The sequence below is a fragment of the Notolepis coatsorum genome (assembly GCF_963971535.1).
Source record: "Notolepis coatsorum genome assembly, chromosome: 11".
In the NCBI taxonomy this organism is placed as follows: Eukaryota; Metazoa; Chordata; class Actinopteri; order Aulopiformes; family Paralepididae; genus Notolepis; species Notolepis coatsorum.
Genome location: NC_140175.1, coordinates 2312898 through 2327278, shown reverse-complemented (window position 1 = coordinate 2327278; position 14381 = coordinate 2312898). Strand labels below are relative to the sequence as shown.

Sequence of the window (14381 nt, the reverse complement as noted above, 5' to 3'; positions counted from 1 at the left end):
GTGGATCCTATGGCTTGTTTGCTGGCGAGTTCGAATCCCATCGAAAATATTTTTTAACGTGATTTTTTTTTAACGTGTATTCTTTCGGTTAAGGTTAAGGTTAAGGTTAGGCATTGTTTCGGAGTTGGTTAAGGTTAGAACGGTTAAGTTTAGGCGCTGTTAAGGAGCTGGTTAAGGTTAGAGTTTGTCAAAGAGAATGGCAATATAATTTCTATGGTTAAGGTTAGGCATGGTTAAGGAGTTGGTTAAGGTTAGAACGGTTAAGTTTAGGCGTTGTTAAGGAGCTGGTTAAGGTTAGAGTTTGTCAAAGAGAATGGCAATAGACAGCCTATTTCCGCGCGACCTGGGCGCTGGAAAATGAAAGGCGCATTACTGCATGCCACTACGGTAAATTTTTGCACTGCTTGCTTGGCATAAAGCTACACGCGGGGGGGGGGGGGGGGGGCCTGCATATATCGGTATCGGTTGATATCGGTATCGGAAATTAAGAGTTGGACAATATCAGTATATCGGTATCGGTAAAAATGCCAATATCAAGCATCCCTAATAAAGATTACAAATACATTCTCATGTTTATAATCTTTGGTACAGGTGGTACAAGTCTAAAGCCCTCTTCCAATTATTAATAAGGTGAAAAGGGAGACCAATATTCATTCTTCTGTGTCGAAATTCACCATTCTGTCAACGCTTGACCATGTTCTGTGGAAGAGGCACTCCTCTGTTTCAGCATGTGGTAGTCTACACCCTCCCCAGACCAACAGAGGAGACATGTGGTAGTCTACACCCTCCCCAGACAGACAGAGGAGACATGTGGTAGTCTACACCCTCCCCAGACCGACAGAGGAGACATGTGGTAGTCTACACCCTCCCCAGACCAACAGAGGAGACATGTGGTAGTCTACACCCTCCCCGGACCAACAGAGGAGACATGTGGTAGTCTACACCCTCCCCAGACCAACAGAGGAGACATGTGGTAGTCTACACCCTCCCCAGACCGACAGAGGAGGCATGTGATAGTCTACACCCTCCCCAGACCGACAGAGACATGTGGTAGTCTACACCCTCCCCAGACCGACAGAGGAGACATGTGGTAGTCTACACCCTCCCCAGACCGACAGAGGAGACATGTGGTAGTCTACACCCTCCCCAGACCAACAGAGGAGACATGTGGTAGTCTACACCCTCCCCAGACCAACAGAGGAGACATGTGGTAGTCTACACCCTCCCCAGACCGACAGAGGAGACATGTGGTAGTCTACACCCTCCCCAGACCGACAGAGGAGACATGTGGTAGTCTACACCCTCCCCAGACCAACAGAGGAGACATGTGGTAGTCTACACCCTCCCCAGACCAACAGAGGAGACATGTGGTAGTCTACACCCTCCCCAGACCAACAGAGAAGACATGTGGTAGTCTACACCCTCCTCAGACCAACAGAGGAGACATGTGGTAGTCTACACCCTCCACAGACCGACAGAGGAGACATGTGGTAGTCTACACCCTCCCCAGACCAACAGAGGAGACATGTGGTAGTCTACACCCTCCCCAGACCGACAGAGGAGACATGTGGTAGTCTACACCCTCCCCAGACCGACAGAGGAGACATGTGGTAGTCTACACCCTCCCCAGACCGACAGAGGAGACATGTGGTAGTCTACACCCTCCCCAGACCAACAGAGGAGACATGTGGTAGTCTACACCCTCCCCGGACCAACAGAGGAGACATGTGGTAGTCTACACCCTCCCCAGACCAACAGAGGAGACATGTGGTAGTCTACACCCTCCCCAGGCCGACAGAGGAGACATGTGGTAGTCTACACCCTCCCCAGGCCAACAGAGGAGACATGTGGTAGTCTACACCCTCCCCAGACCAACAGAGGAGACATGTGGTAGTCTACACCCTCCCCAGGCCAACAGAGGAGACATGTGGTAGTCTACACCCTCCCCAGGCCAACAGAGGAGACATGTGGTAGTCTACACCCTCCCCAGACCAACAGAGGAGACATGTGGTAGTCTACACCCTCCCCAGGCCAACAGAGGAGACGTGTGGTAGTCTACACCCTCCCCAGACCGACAGAGGAGACGTGTGGTAGTCTACACCCTCCCCAGACCAACAGAGGAGACATGTGGTAGTCTACACCCTCCCCAGGCCAACAGAGGAGACAGGTGGTAGTCTACACCCTCCCCAGGCCAACAGAGGAGACATGTGGTAGTCTACACCCTCCCCAGGCCAACAGAGGAGACATGTGGTAGTCTACACCCTCCCCAGACCAACAGAGGAGACATGCGGTAGTCTACACCCTCCCCAGACCAACAGAGGAGACATGCGGTAGTCTACACCCTCCCCAGACCAACAGAGGAGACATGCGGTAGTCTACACCCTCCCCAGACCGACAGAGGAGACATGTGGTAGTCTACACCCTCCCCAGACCGACAGAGGAGACATGTGGTAGTCTACACCCTCCCCAGACCAACAGAGGAGACATGTGGTAGTCTACACCCTCCCCAGACCAACAGAGCAGACATGTGGTAGTCTATACCCTCCCCAGAACAACAGAGGAGACATGTGGTAGTCTACACCCTCCCCAGACCAACAGAGGAGACATGTGGTAGTCTACACCCTCCCCAGACCAACAGAGGAGACATGTGGTAGTCTACACCCTCCCCAGACCGACAGAGGAGACATGTGGTAGTCTACACCCTCCCCAGACCGACAGAGGAGACATGTGGTAGTCTACACCCTCCCCAGACCAACAGAGGAGACATGTGGTAGTCTACACCCTCCCCAGACCAACAGAGGAGGCATGTGGTAGTCTACACCCTCCCCAGACCAACAGAGGAGACATGTGGTAGTCTACACCCTCCCCAGACCAACAGAGGAGACATGTGGTAGTCTACACCCTCCCCAGACTGACAGAAGAGACATGTGGTAGTCCACACCCTCCCCAGACCAACAGAGGAGACATGTGGTAGTCTACACCCTCCCCAGACCGACAGAGGAGACATGTGGTAGTCTACACCCTCCCCAGACCAACAGAGGAGACATGTGGTAGTCTACACCCTCCCCAGACCAACAGAGGAGACATGTGGTAGTCTACACCCTCCCCAGACTGACAGAAGAGACATGTGGTAGTCTACACCCTCCCCCAGACCAACAGAGGAGACATGCGGTAGTCTACACCCTCCCCAGGCCAACAGAGGAGACATGTGGTAGTCTACACCCTCCTCAGACCGACAGAGGAGACATGTGGTAGTCTACACCCTCCTCAGACCGACAGAGGAGACATGTGGTAGTCTACACCCTCCCCAGACCAACAGAGCAGACATGTGGTAGTCTACACCCTCCCCAGGCCAACAGAGGAGACATGTGGTAGTCTACACCCTCCCCAGACCAACAGAGGAGACATGCGGTAGTCTACACCCTCCCCAGACCAACAGAGGAGACATGCGGTAGTCTACACCCTCCCCAGACCAACAGAGGAGACATGCGGTAGTCTACACCCTCCCCAGACCGACAGAGGAGACATGTGGTAGTCTACACCCTCCCCAGACCGACAGAGGAGACATGTGGTAGTCTACACCCTCCCCAGACCAACAGAGGAGACATGTGGTAGTCTACACCCTCCCCAGACCAACAGAGCAGACATGTGGTAGTCTATACCCTCCCCAGAACAACAGAGGAGACATGTGGTAGTCTACACCCTCCCCAGACCAACAGAGGAGACATGTGGTAGTCTACACCCTCCCCAGACCAACAGAGGAGACATGTGGTAGTCTACACCCTCCCCAGACCGACAGAGGAGACATGTGGTAGTCTACACCCTCCCCAGACCGACAGAGGAGACATGTGGTAGTCTACACCCTCCCCAGACCAACAGAGGAGACATGTGGTAGTCTACACCCTCCCCAGACCAACAGAGGAGGCATGTGGTAGTCTACACCCTCCCCAGACCAACAGAGGAGACATGTGGTAGTCTACACCCTCCCCAGACCAACAGAGGAGACATGTGGTAGTCTACACCCTCCCCAGACTGACAGAAGAGACATGTGGTAGTCCACACCCTCCCCAGACCAACAGAGGAGACATGTGGTAGTCTACACCCTCCCCAGACCGACAGAGGAGACATGTGGTAGTCTACACCCTCCCCAGACCAACAGAGGAGACATGTGGTAGTCTACACCCTCCCCAGACCAACAGAGGAGACATGTGGTAGTCTACACCCTCCCCAGACTGACAGAAGAGACATGTGGTAGTCTACACCCTCCCCCAGACCAACAGAGGAGACATGCGGTAGTCTACACCCTCCCCAGGCCAACAGAGGAGACATGTGGTAGTCTACACCCTCCTCAGACCGACAGAGGAGACATGTGGTAGTCTACACCCTCCTCAGACCGACAGAGGAGACATGTGGTAGTCTACACCCTCCCCAGGCCAACAGAGGAGACATGTGGTAGTCTACACCCTCCCCAGACCAACAGAGGAGACATGTGGTAGTCTACACCCTCCCCAGACCCACAGAGGAGGCATGTGGTAGTCTACACCCTCCCCAGGCCAACAGAGGAGACATGTGGTAGTCTACACCCAAGGTGTAGCACAAAGACCAGGACTGTGACACACACAATTAATTTGCATAATGACTAAACGTGAGAACATGAGAACATGAGATGAGAACATGAAAAGACGTGATCCTCCTCACCTTCCTGGTTTTCCTGCACTCTTCTTCTTCTTCTTTTTCTTCTTCTTCTGCCCGGGAGTCTGTGCTGTTCCTGTGGGATTAGCCAATCCCTGTTCGTCTGTGGCGATGATGTAATCGTAGAAGCCCTGGTTGAACTGGGAGATGATGTGGCACCTGGTGGGGGTGAGGGCGAGGGGTTAATGGACAGAGCAACAGCAACAGACCTGTGACTCTTCCAACGAGGAGGATCCAAAGACATTTATGATTATTTAAAGCTGCATCGGCTCCGACTTTAAGTATTGAAATTAGGGCTGCGCGATATGGCCTAAAAGAAAATCTCAGATAAAACATTTAAAAAAAATCTGAACTAGAAACGCCAAGGAAATCATTCAAATAACTATTTTTTTTTACTCTTTTCCCCCCTCCTTTTTCCGATTTTTATGCCAATTCCCAACCCCCTTCCTGGTTGTTGCGCACTTTCCCCTACTGTTGGTCCGAGAGGCCGGAGACTGTCACATGCTTTCCTCCGGCAGCCAGCCTGGCAGCGCAGACTCTCACTGGGAGAGTGTAACGTGTGGGAGGATCACACTACCTCTCTCCAGATCCTACCCTTCGCTGAGCAGGCGCCCCGACCGAACTGTAGGGGTCGCTGTCCACAACGCCCAGGACCCACCCACGGCTCCCCTCCCCCTAACTCAGCCAAACGAGTTAGTATAGCGATCAGCCCGAGCCAAGGCAATGCTGACTCTCCGGGAGTCGAGACCGCAGCCTCTTGCATTGGTGACGAGCACAATCTCCGCTACGCCACCTGACCGCCCATAACCTTTGTTTTCATTCGACAAAAAAATTATCAAACCAAGATGAATTTCCCTATTGGGATTGAAGTGCAAACCTAACTTTCACCAATCTTCACTTAAAAAAAATATATATATATAAATAAAAGGTTACTCTTGATCAAACAAAGATGAATGTCCCTATTGGGATTAATAGTGCAATAACTTGCTTTTTCACCAAACTTCACTTAAAACAAATAAAAGGTGCCTCTTGATCATCAAACAAGAATGAATTTCCCTATTGGGATTAATAAAGTGCAAATCTAACTTTGACCAAACATCACTTTTTGTAAAATAAAAGGTGACTCTTGAAACTCTAATCGTGAACTGGGAGGGATGGATAGACTCAAGTCCAAACAACACTACTGTTTCTACATATATGACCAGATCGACTGAATGACCAGATCGACATTGTAAATAAGAAACCTGTTCTTAACACTTTGAGTGCCAACGACAATGAGAATTCTCGTTAGTTCATGCCCACCGTTGAGTGCTTCCACAGAACATGGTCAAGAGAGATCTCGTCGTTTAATCGTTATATTTTTTATTAGCGATTTCCATTCATATTTCATCAATCTAGCCTCACGTTACCACTGGGACTGGCTTTGAGCTCGAACAGGGAAAATACCGCCCCCTATCGTCTCTCTGGATGGTATGAGTTGGAATGGAGTCAATGAAAACGCATGGAGAAAAAAAAGTCCTGCTTCCACATTTTACTTGTCAGGCATGTAATCCGAGCCTACTGCAGTCATCGCCCACCATCAGAACAGCGGAGAATATGTGTTTCCAGTACCCAGCGTTGGATCAATAAACGCGATCGATATTTGGAATGGCGATCAGGAATTGGAATAATCATTTTGGAGAACATCTGATCTGAGGTAAGGAATCTCTTTTACCAGTCTTGGGATAATCAGAGCTATTTTCACCTATATATCAGCGTGTGCCATATGTGTGTGTGTGGCTGTGTGTGTGTGCGATCAGGAAATAAGATAATAAAATGTTCAGCCCGCTTCTATAGCGTGCATAAGTACACATATACTATCGATAATCTAGCGTTTATTTGAAAAACGATTCATAAATAGGTCGGAAAATTACAATGTGTTTTGTGTATTCCAGTAAAGGGCGATTATCACAGAATACATTTTTTTTCTAAAACTTTAAAAAAATTAGCGTTTTTCAAAATGGTATAAAACGGAAATGAACTGATTTAAAAAACAATACGTTTCGACAATGTTGACTGCAAACAAGTCATTGATAAGCGACGGTCGTATTAGACACATAGCCATAATTTAAGATATAGTTTATGCATTCACAAAAGTGAGCGTTCTGTCATTGAATAGACGCAACGGGGTTCCTGTGTGGCTGGCACGGAAAATGTTAATGTTTTCTCTGGCTAAATAAAGGTAAAATAAAATAAGAAAATGTCCTGTTTCCTGTCCCGGTCAGACGCCAAACATGCTCATAGCTCTCTCCCCCAGGGAGAGGGTGCTTAACATTATCACGTAACTTGGTTATATATACATCAGCTGTAGAGTGTCGTCATACAACCAATATGGACATGTATGATGAAGAAGCTACCAGGTGTTGGAGACAAACAAGATGTCTGCCAGGACCAGGACCCTCCCTCTTCTCACCTGGAATGGACGGGTAGCTCCGAGTTGAGCACGCAGGCGGGGATGCTGAACTGTTCCAGGAACAGTTTGAGCCTGTAGCACCTATCGATCGCCCCCACGAAGAGCAGGGTCTTGCCCTGGACCAGACGCAGCTTGAGGAGGGTGTAGACCAGCAGGAACTTGTCCTCCTCCTCACACTTGATGCTGTACTGCTGCAGCTGCCCGCTGTCTGGGAGCTGGGAGCCTTGGAGCTTCAGGACAACCTGGAGGAAGAGGAAGAGCTATGTTAAGCTAAGAAGCATATATTATTTATTATTATTTGATTTCATTGGGTTTTTAGCCCTAGTTGCACTTTTGTTGCACTTTTTTGTGTTTATTTCATGTTTTTAACAGTGCATGAAAGATTGTGTATTACTGCAATTTTTTTATTTATTTTTTTTATAAATCATCGTGGTTAAAAAATTTGGTCACGACATAATAATGACATAAAACATAAAAATGTTGGGTCCCGAGGCTAGACCAGTTGAGAACCACTGGTCTAACAGGGTTGTGTGTGTTGTGTGTGTAGTATAGTGTAACAGGGTTGTGTGCAGGGTTTCCGTTAGAATTCTTTTTTGCAGGTCTGAGTGTCCGGTAGATTTCAATCTACCGGACAAATGGGATAAATTCCGGTCAGAGTTTATTGAGCTTAAAAACAATTGATAGGCCTATATAAAGAATGACATCATCAAGGCATTTATAATATTTTAACTTAAAACTAGGCTACTTTTGCGTATATACAGTCATTAATATATTCCAAATAAAATAAGTCCCTCGAGACTTCGTGCTGCTGCCGACTTGAGGTGTCGGTGGGCAGTCTGCCCGACCTTAATAAACAGCAGTCTGTTATAATCACATTTTTATGAGCTAACGAATTCCGTTATATTGGACATTTGTATTAATTATATCAAGCGAAGAACTGAGAAATTTGGCAGAGAGAGACGGCAACATTATCGTGGGTTTGCGCCGTGATGTATATCTCTGTAAGACTATACTACACACACAACACACACAACCCTGTAAGACTATACTACACACACAACACACACAACCAGCGTTTCCGTTAGCCGGTAATTACCGGTATTTGACCGGCAAAATCTGTTGAAGTCCGACATATTTAATCTCTCCGGTCATAATGTCCGGTGAAAATAATTCCCTCTAAGCACAATTTGATTATTTGAATTGTATTAAAATAGGCTAAAATTAAATAGCCTATGCGATGAACGAAACAATCATTACATTTGTCGTTGCTTCACCAAGCAGCCGGTCTAATAATGACATCATGTTGTCAGCGCGAGCTGGCTGCTGATATATTTACGTGAAGCATGGAGCAGGCAGAGCAGAGCAGCGGTGTCAGCAGCGCCCCCACCCAACAGCTGAATTGCCAATGGCTGAATTGGAGTACTGCACCCTGCCAAGCCATGCTTCTCGCAAATATATCAGCAGCCAGCTCGCGCTGACAAAAGGATGTCATTATTAGACCGGCTGCTTGGTGAAGCAACGACAAATGTAATGATTGTTTCGTTAATCGCATAGGCTATTTAATTTTAGCCTATTTTAATACAATTCAAATAATCTAATTGTGTTTAGAGGGAATTATTTTCACCGGACATTATGACCGGAGAGATTAAATATGTCGGACTTCAACAGATTTTGCCGGTCAAATACCGGTAATTACCGGCTAACGGAAACGCTGGTTGTGTGTGTTGTGTGTGTAGTATAGTCTTACAGGGTTGTGTGTGTTGTGTGTAGGCCTGCCACGATAACACATTTTGCTGGGCGATTAATTGCCCCCGAAAATATCGCGATAAGCGATATTATTGCGACCGGTTAGAGAATTTTTTTTTGAGAAATTTATTTCCCAAAACTTTTATTTTGAAGCCCACCGCTCCGTCTTTTCCGGTGTTTTAGACTTTTATTTTGAAGCCCACCGACCGGACCGGAAGTATTGTTGTGATTATCAGGTACTTTTTGGGTACTTTGGGTACCAGAAAAGTCACGTGAAACACTGCAGACCACTGATTGGTCAGAATAGAGACGCGTCTCTAGGATTTCATAATCATTATGTTTGCAGCAGGCACAAGTGCAATAAACAAAGGATACAGTCACTGTGTATTCTGCCTCATTTATTGATTAAACAAAACCGACATCAACACAATTTGCCACCGAGCGGAGAGTTTAGTCTCGCAAAAAGATCGCTGACTTGTTAAGGCTTGTTGTTAGGTTAGGTGCTAATGTTGTGCTAGCGTTTTAGCATGGCTATCGTACATAGCGTGATCAATATAACTCGCTATTGATTGTTTGTATGAGTAACGTTAATGCTAGTAGAATAGACACAACGTGAGGTAATCACCATCCATTTTAAACCGGTTATTACCTAATGCTAACGTTAGCAAATAGACGCGACTGGTAACGTTACAGCTTGTTAGCCTAATAGCATAGACAGCCTAGCTAACGTTAACGCTTGTAGAATAGACACAATGAGAGGTAACGTTAGCGTTAGCAGAATAGACACAACGAGGGTCTCGTTAATGTTGTTATTGGTTGATTGATTGAAAACTGTGTTTACTCTGTTTGTATGAGTAACGTTAATGCTAGTAGAATAGACACAATGAGGGGTAACGTTAGCCCCACGGAGCTCCTGTGCTGTGCTCTAGTAAAGCCAGCGGCCCGCCTCCCAACACGGACAGTGACTGACAAGGGGCACTGGGTCCGCCTCATTAAAACAAACGCGCAAATAGCAATTAATCGCGCCCGTCAAAATCATTGCATTCATTTTAATTATCGCGGCAATTAATCGATTTATTGCTTATCGCGGCAGGCCTAGTTGTGTGTGTAGTGTGTGTTGATTGTGTAGTATAGTGTAACAGGGTTGTGTGTGTGGTGTGTGTAGTAAGGTCTCACAGGGTTGTGCAGCAGCAGCTCCTTCAGGGCCTGGACGTCCTCGCTGAGAGTCGCAGACATCAGGAACGACTGGTAGATCTTCGGCAGATGACTGTTTTCAACACAACAATCACAACAGACACCGGTCGACAGTTAGGAACCGTTCATGCTCCGACTGCAGTCTGAGGTCAAGAGCTAATCTTCTGTCTGTCTCCCCTAGTGTCTGTCTGTCTCCCCTAGTGTCTGTCTGTCTCCCCTAGTGTTTGACTCACCACAGCAGGTCCTTGAGGTCCGCCTCGAAGCCGAAGGAGAAGAGCAGGTCGGCCTCGTCGATCACCAGGTTCTCCAGCGAGGAGAGCAGCACCAGGTTCTTGGCGTTGAGGTGGGCCAACACGCGGGAGGGGGTCCCCACCACCACGTCGGGCTTCTCCATCAGGATGGGCCTGACCGGGAGATCAACCACAACCATCACGTTTCATTTGATCTTTTACAATGAATAGGTATCATTAATAAACAGGCTGACCTCTGGGCTGACAGGTATCATTAATAAACAGACTGACAGGTATCATTAATAAACAGACTGTCAGGTATCATTAATAAACACAGACTGACAGGTATCATTAATAAACAGACTGACAGGTATCATTAAACACAGACTGACAGGTATCATTAATAAACAGACTGTCAGGTATCATTAATAAACAGACTGACAGGTATCATTAATAAACAGACTGTCAGGTATTAAACACAGACTGACCTCTGGGCTGACAGGTCGGCCTTCCCAGATATGTCGGCCACGCGGACGTCGCGGGCGCAGTAGGCCGTCAGCTGACGCATCATCGCCTGAACCTGCTGACCCAGCTCCTTGGTCGGCACCAGGATCAGTGATGTCACAGCCTGCTCACGGACACTCTGATGACAAACACATAACAACACATCAGTGATGATGTCACAGCCTGCTCACAGACACTCTGAGGACAAACACATAACAACACATCAGTGATGATGTCACAGCCTGCTCACGGACACTCTGATGACAAACACACAACACATCAGTGATGATGTCACAGCCTGCTCACGGACACTCTGATGACAAACACATAACAACACATCAGTGATGATGTCACAGCCTGCTCACGGACACTCTGATGACAGACACATAACAACACATCAGTGATGATGTCACAGCCTGCTCACACTCTGATGACAGACACATAACAACACATCAGTGATGATGTCACAGCCTGCTCACGGACACTCTGAGGACAAACACATAACAACACATCAGTGATGATGTCACAGCCTGCTCACACTCTGATGACAGACACATAACAACACATCAGTGATGTTTAGTTCACCGATATACAGTTTAGTATAATATTGCAGTTTAGCATAACAGGATAACATAGCATAGCATTGCAGTATAGGCTAGTATGAGTATAGTAATATATAGTATATAGCAGCGTAACATAGAATAATAATAATATATTAAAATATTGTATAATACTGTATGGTGTAGTATAAAGAGTATGATTTAGTTATATTATAATAAAATAAAAATTATAAAATGATATAGTATATAGAAGTATAATATAGAATAATACATTATATAAATGTATAGATACATGTGTGTGTGTGTGTGTGTGTATAAATGAATGAACCTAAATATGTAGTTTGATTGATAGATACACAAAATGGGTTTATTTATGTTGATTTAATTTAGTTGTGTTGATGTTTCCATTTTTGCTAAATGGGTACATTCTGTTTGGTTTTACGCAATAAGTCTATCGGTGTGCTGTATGTGTGTAGGGTAGGGATGGGTATCGTTAGGATTTTATCGATACTACTACTCTTATCGATACTGCTTAACGGTTCGGTACTTTATCGATACTCTTATCGGTTCTTTTTGATTATTATTTTTGCAAGAAAAAAAGACAATTAATTAAGAACAGAATCGACATTGCTTTATTATTTATACAACTTAATACTTTATAAATAAGTATTATAAATAAATATAATTTCTTCAGCAACAGCAGCAGCAATGTTCTTTTATATAACTTTATAAATAAATATAATAAATGAATATAATTTCTTCAGCAACAGCAGCAACAATGTTTTAAATGTGTCTGACTCTGAATTATAGACTTTTTATAATAAACAACAAATGCAAAAGGCTAACAGAACTGTGACACTCGTTCACCCTATCCTCTGTCATCCTTCCTCTAGCTGCTAGGGAGAAAGGACTTTGGGTGGTGGAGGGAGGTAGAGGGAGGATGTGTGGTGGGCTCACTGGCCTGGGACACATTGGTGGCTGACGCCTCAGCTTGACGATCTATAAAACGTTTTTAGATTGTAGTATTTGTAGCTAAACAATTATTTTGTTTATTAGCCTATTTGTAATAATTCGTTATTAGCCTAGGAAACTCCGTATCTTGGCTTACCGGCTGCAGTGGACGTGGATGCAGATGGACCACTGCGCGCAAGGCAGTCGAATACGGCGCATTTCTGCACACTAATATCATGTTTTGCCAACAAATGTTTTGATAGGTTGCTCGTATTGCCACCCTTACTGGCAAATGTTTTGTTGCACTTGTGGCAACGTGCATTGTCGGCATTGACCCTTGTAAAGTATATCCATACTTTAGAACGCTTCGCTCTATCCGCCATGATCACGACTCAGTGCATGCAGAGCTGCTGTCTGTGTGCAGCGCGCTATAGCACGGGGCGTCGGGGACTTTCATTAAGGAGTACCCATATGTCTATGTGTAGCACTAGCGAGCGACTCGCGAGGAGTGTGTGTAATAATTGACTCGCTGGCTGCGGCTCGCTTCTCGTGCAGAGACAGAGAGAGGATCGTTCGCAACTTTTAAATAATAATAATAATAATAATTTCTCTAGAGTATCGATAGCAGTACCGAGGACGTCGGAGCTTATAAATACTCCGGTATTTTCTAATATAGTACCGGTTCCCGTTCAAAACCGGGGTCCGGGGGGCATCCCTAGTGTAGGGGCAGGTATATACGCATTTTTCTTCTTCCTGTTCCTTTCGGCCATGGAATTTGGTGAATTATATTAATATGTACCGTTGGACTGTGGTAATTCCATGTACGAATAAATGATGATGATGATGATGATGATGATGTCACAGCCTGCTCACACACACACTCTGATGACAATACAACAAACACACAACCAATCAGATGCAGAAAGGACTGAACAACACCAGCGTTTCTTTGGGTAGCAGCAGATTCTCTACACATTTTCCATTTCAAAATCCCATACTTTGTCCAGACTATAAATGTATTGACTGATTGTAAAAGGTGGTCACTAATGATGTACACAGTAGGGGTGGACGGTATGGTCTAAAATTTATATCACGGTATAATTTGAAGCATAGACGGTAACGGTATATATCACGGTATCATCGTTTTTGATAAAAAATTTTATTTTTATTTTATATAATTTTTTTTTTTTTTTATAAAATATATATATTATATAATTAGACTTGTACTGGTATTATCTGCGAGACATCGCCACCACGCAACAAGCTCCACTGTCTGTGTGTACTCTAGTAGCCTCCAGCTACGGCCAGAATTCTCCGGAGCTGCACCTGGACCTATACTCGAGTAGCCTCGAGCAGAGCTACGGCCAGGATTCTCCGGCGCTGCACCTGGACCCTATTGTATTGGTATTATAACGTTAGCAAGCCCTCAGCTCGAATACGCATCGAATCAGTGTTATAAGACATTGATATCATGAGCTATCTGTAGCTACTGCATATATAACGTTAATACAACGCCTCAGTGAATTATTTAGTTCAATGGGACATTTCGTTTTGAACGGTGAACTAACTTGTGTTAACGTGAGCTAACAGGTAGCATACACGTCTCTAGTACTAGACTTTGTGGAGCGTTTGTTGATGTCAGGAGCTATCGGTAGCTGGCCGACTAGATACCGTTCGGTTAGACAATGCCCCATCATGTATTAAACTAAAAGTGAATAGTTGACTGGGTCATTTTGTAACGGTAGCTAAGCTAACGTTAGCTCAGGGAGACGCCGACAGCTCCTGTGTCCCGTCCCACTAGACTACTAGACCCGTGTTTACATGCGTGCGGTAGGGGCTGGCACGCCCACTGCGCGAAGCCTCCTAAATAACTTTTTCCAGTTCGCACATATCTATTATCTATGACTAATTCTATCTATTTTTAGGGGCAAATGCCAGTGAAATAGTCGCGCTGTGGTTACATGACGTCATTGCTATTTTAGAGCTGCACTACCGGTTACACGGTATACTCAAAATCCATACCGTAGAGCAAATTCATACCGTTTATACCGT

At 45.9% G+C, this 14381-nt stretch overlaps 1 protein-coding gene across 1 annotated transcript in view; it reads right to left on the bottom strand.

Annotated features, from left to right (window-relative positions):
- Positions 1-14381, bottom strand: part of ddx56 (DEAD (Asp-Glu-Ala-Asp) box helicase 56) — a 33008-nt gene that overhangs the window by 16243 nt on the left and 2384 nt on the right. The window contains exons 3-7 of the mRNA XM_084324080.1: positions 10803-10957; positions 10318-10488; positions 10067-10157; positions 7145-7386; positions 4699-4851 (exon numbers count right to left, since the gene is read on the bottom strand). Coding sequence (XP_084180206.1) covers positions 4699-4851; positions 7145-7386; positions 10067-10157; positions 10318-10488; positions 10803-10957 — 812 coding nt within the window. The remainder of the gene's footprint in view (positions 1-4698; positions 4852-7144; positions 7387-10066; positions 10158-10317; positions 10489-10802; positions 10958-14381) is intronic.